This window comes from Rattus norvegicus, chromosome 2, assembly GCF_036323735.1.
Source record: "Rattus norvegicus strain BN/NHsdMcwi chromosome 2, GRCr8, whole genome shotgun sequence".
Lineage (NCBI taxonomy): Eukaryota > Metazoa > Chordata > Mammalia > Rodentia > Muridae > Rattus > Rattus norvegicus.
In genome coordinates, this window is record NC_086020.1 from 102400394 (window position 1) to 102405209 (window position 4816).

The 4816-nt window shown below is 51.2% G+C and overlaps 1 protein-coding gene across 1 annotated transcript in view; it reads left to right on the plus strand.

Annotated features, from left to right (window-relative positions):
- The first annotated feature begins 2228 nt into the window (after positions 1 to 2228).
- The window catches only part of Bhlhe22 (basic helix-loop-helix family, member e22), a 3111-nt gene continuing 523 nt past the window's right edge, over positions 2229 to 4816 (plus strand). The window contains exon 1 of the mRNA NM_001108940.2: positions 2229 to 4816. This exon is cut by the window's right edge and continues 523 nt beyond it. Coding sequence (NP_001102410.1) covers positions 2616 to 3674 — 1059 coding nt within the window. The 5' untranslated portion in view covers positions 2229 to 2615 and the 3' untranslated portion in view covers positions 3675 to 4816.

Here is a 4816-nt window from a genome sequence, read left to right on the forward strand (position 1 = left end):
TCCTACTTAGCTGGTACTTGCTATACTGCATGCCTTTTAAATACCTTCTCCAGGACACAAAGGAATCCAGGCATCCTGACGAAAGTTCAAGAGCACAAGGAAAACATACTGGTAAACGAAGTTAGACTTTAGGGAAGACTTTTAGCCACTCTGTCCAGAATCACTATGGCGCTAGTCTCCATTCTTAAAAGTTTATAGTGACCTGTCCTTTATGACCCCCCTGAAAACAAAGCTGCTAATTGACAAGCAACACTAGCGTATCTTTAGCTTCCTATAGCTAAGAGCTGCGAGGAACAGAGGAGGGAAAAAGGGGGCGGGGAGCCCAGAGCGGGAGCAAGGCACCGCCCCGCACCAAAGCAGCTTTGGTCCACAGCTATACACGTGGGCAGGCCTTCGGTTAACAGCCAGGATCTCAAGCAATACAACTTCAAGTAGTCCATTCGCTGGTTCTCAATGATTGGGTTCGGATTTAGCTGAAGTAACAGTAACAGTAACAGTAACAGACCACCGGTAGTGTTTCTCACCCTTAGCGGTTGCATCTCAGGCAGCCACTCTGGAAAGGTAGAACCAAGAATCCTTTCCGTCCTTTTCCAGGTGACAATGTAGAGGTTTCGGTGTCGCCCTCACATTTCCTGTATGAAATGAGGTGCCCAACTGTTCTGATATTACCATTCAAAAACAGGTTCTGAGGTGAACCTCATTTGTGAATCTATTACAGAGATTAATAGATTATTTCTCCCTTTTCAACTAATTCTCAGTGGGGAAATTTAACCATATGGTAAGGAGAGAATTAGAATTTCATCACATTAGAGCAAAATATAATGAAAAGAGTCCAACACCTGGGGCCAACTCTGAAAGCCACAATTAAAAGGTTTTTAATGAAACCAGAGAAACCCCAAACTGCACAGCCTTTAGTAATTCTGCCAGATAAGAGACTTATTGGATATGTTGGGGAATATTGTTTTTACTTATAAAGATGAAAACTAGCCACTAAATACCATGTGCTTCAAGAGACTGGACTCAGAAGAACGAGGACCGCGTGTGTACTGTCTCCACCCGGAGAGCACTTGTTTCCATAATTCTGCCCTGAACCTCCAGGAACAGCCCAGATGGATCCAGATGTCCCCAAGCGGCTTCAGAGCAGCTACATGCACGAATGCCCCCACTTGGTGTGTGAGAAGATTCGACTCTCGATGTTCCCTCTTGCGAAGCAACTGGATTTAATCTTGAGGAAAGTTTGAGAGTAGTTTTTTGTTTTTTGTTTTTTGTTTTTTGTTTTTTCCTTCTGTCCATGTAGCAGTGCGCTTCTCTCGCCACAAACTCGATCTCTCACCACAGCGTGGGGGACTCTGCAAAGGCCTCCCCCACTCTGCCGCCCCTTCGAGTTTTAAATCGAACGGTCTATGTAAGCTACTTGGTCATCATTTTAGTGCTTTTTAAATGGTTTAAATTTTCTCATCTATAGGAAATGGGCAGTGGAGGGCTGTGAGGAACGTGGCACGGAGAAAAATCTGGGTTCGCTCTTGCTTTGCTGACTACTGGCTGAAAATCTCGGGTAAATTCGAGGCAGGACAGCAAGGAACTCACCCCTACCCCCAGCCCCCAGGTTCCATCTCTAAATGCAGACATGCTATTAACAGGGAGAAATATAATTCTCTCCTGTGAGAGTAACTACTCAAGCTGAGACAGTAGTGGCCCAGTGAAGGGTAGTGTGTGTGTGTATGTGTGTGTGTGTGTGTGTGTGTGTGTGTGTGTGTGTGTATTGGGCGGGGTGGGGGGTTGCGCAGTGGGGGCGGAAGGGGGGAGTCTGCTTTCCACTGGACTCTGAGCCTTTACCGCGGATATACAATTTGCTGAAGGAGCAAAGAACATCCTCGGCTCTAAGTAGGGCTTTTAGTGTGCTCATTGATGAGTGAAAGTCGCCACACATGTCAAGCTAAAGGCAGTTGTTGGGTTACTAACAGGACCCAGCGCCTTGCAAACATATGCGCTAAGCTGTGTATACAGATGGCAGGCAGAATAATGGAGCAGGCGCCTTTTATAAAGCTCTGGCTGCTGCCTGTCTTCAGACCTGGGGAATGAAACTATTCAGACTAGCGGCCAGATAGCGCCTGCGATTGTTTGTTACCGTTTTAATCCTATTAATTAAAACGTTAACCTGATTGGGTAGAAAGCGCTGTCCCAACAGGCGAGTCTTCTTCATAATAACCTACTCAGAGATAATGATGTAAAAGACTCCCCCGTCTGTGGCGGTGGCTGGTTGATGGGTCCGGAAATCTCTTGAAGGTGAATCCAAGCAAGATAAACGGTGCAGAGAGGAGGCGCGGGGTTGGACTCAGAGGCGGCAGCGGCGGCAGCTCCACTCCCTCCGCGACCAGCCTCCCACCATGAGGGGCCGCGGCCCATGGTGAGCCTTAGCAGCCAGCACCGTCGGCTGGAAACGAAGAAGAAGAAGAAGAGGAGGCGGCGAGCGCGGGGGAAGGCGAAAAAGAAAAAGAAGGGGACAGGGCTGCGGGCAGTGCGGGGACCGACGCACGCAGCAGCTCCGGAGCCCGGCCGGCGCGCGTCTGTGCAGCCGCCTGACTCCCGAGCCCAGGCGGCGGCTGGCCGGGACGATGGAGCGCGGTTTGCACCTTGGTGCGGCGGCCGCCAGCGAAGACGACCTCTTCCTGCACAAGAGCCTGGGCGCCTCCGCCGCCAAACGCCTGGAGGCGGCTTTTCGCTCCACGCCCCCGGGCATGGACCTGTCCCTGGCGCCGCCAACTCGCGAACGCCCGGCGTCGTCCTCGTCGCCCCTCGGCTGCTTCGAGCCTGCTGACCCCGAAGGGGCCGGGCTGCTGTTGCCTCCGCCCGGAGGAGGCGGCGGTGCGAGCGGCGGCGGGGTGAGTGTCCCCGGGCTACTCGTGGGCTCAGCGGGCGTGGGGGGCGAGCCGAGCCTGAGCAGCCTGCCGGCGGGGGCTGCCCTGTGCCTCAAGTACGGCGAGAGCGCGGGCCGCGGCTCCGTGGCCGAGAGTAGCGGCGGGGAGCAGAGCCCCGACGACGACAGCGACGGCCGCTGCGAGCTGGTGCTGCGAGCCGGGGGCCCCGACCCACGGGCATCGCCAGGAGCGGGGAGCGGCGGTGCCAAGGTGGCGGAGGGCTGCTCCAACGCCCACTTGCACGGTGGCTCGGGCCTCCCCCCGGGGGGGCCCACAAGTGGCAGCGGCGGCAACGGCGGCGGCGGCAGCAGCAAGAAATCCAAAGAGCAGAAGGCGCTGCGCCTCAACATCAACGCCCGCGAGCGCCGGAGGATGCACGACCTGAACGACGCTCTAGATGAGCTGCGCGCGGTCATCCCTTACGCGCACAGCCCTTCGGTGCGGAAGCTCTCCAAAATCGCCACGCTGCTCCTCGCCAAGAACTACATCCTCATGCAGGCACAGGCCCTGGAGGAAATGCGGCGCCTAGTCGCCTACCTCAACCAAGGCCAGGCCATCTCGGCAGCCTCTCTACCCAGTTCGGCGGCCGCCGCCGCGGCGGCCGCTGCCCTGCACCCAGCGCTAGGCGCCTACGAGCAGGCAGCCGGCTACCCCTTTAGTGCAGGGCTGCCGCCCGCTGCCTCCTGTCCCGAAAAGTGTGCCCTATTCAACAGCGTCTCATCTAGCCTCTGCAAACAGTGCACGGAGAAGCCTTAAACACTCCCTCCCTCGAAAAACCTCGAGACCGACCCCAAAGCTAGAGGAAAGTGAGAAGCTGCTCCCCATCCCTTTTACTCTCCTAAATTGTCAAACACTTGCAGGGCAAACAAAGCAGAGGCAGGGACGTAGAAAGTATCAGAGACAAACCGGACTTTCAGCCTTGGCATGCCGGGAATCTCGGTCTTTGGGGTGGGGAGGGAGGGCAGAGGGAGGTTTAGTCGGGATGAAGTGTGGTTCTTTTTTCCCCTCAGAAAAGTGGCAACTTTGATGGCAACCTAGACTTCAAGGAAGTACAGTTTTCTTTGAAGGTGAAAAATAAGTTGAAAAGTAGTGCTGGATTATTAGATGGGAAAAGTACGGAGTGGCAAAATTCTAATCCTACTAACAGCTGAGAATTGGCAAGTGATGAAGGGGAGAGGGGTTCAGAGTTGAGAGGCTTGGGGACAGAATATTCATCCAGACAAATCAGAAAGGGCACTCAAAAATACATCTTGATTCTGAGCCAGGAGAAAAACTTGAAATGAAGACTTATTTAAGTGGAGGGGAAAGCAGAGAGACATGTTGCTATGAAAGACTTGTATTTTTTATTGTCTCTGAACTTAAAATCCTGTGAAAATGCTCAAAGTTTTGGTGAGAGTGATATAAAAAGCAGGCTGTGGCTGAAAGAATTGCATTTAAAATATTTATGTGCACCTTGTTACTTTCTACTCTGCAATGATGTATTAACAATTTATGATATTTATTTGTTATTCTTCAATGATCCACATCAACAGTATTTATTATGTGTTACAGTCTTGGGTCTTAAGTGTAGTTTTTTTTTAACGCTTCAAAAATTCTGTTTTATATATTAACTTACACTGTGTGCCTAGTGTTCAAAGGTATATTTGCCAACAAATATGAAGAAAAGTATTGATGTATCTGAGCTGCTGAGGTTTTTGGAAGGTCATTGGATATTTTCAGTTGCATCATCCATGTATTCAAATTGAGCTTTAATAAATTGCTTCAGTCCAAAAATTACAGGAAAGGTGTATTCTTAATTGATGAATAAATTGATCTCTTTCCCAAAAGGCACCTATTTGCATTCCAAAATTGAAAAAAAAAACAGCAATAGATTTTATAAGTAAGGACATTCTAGGCAA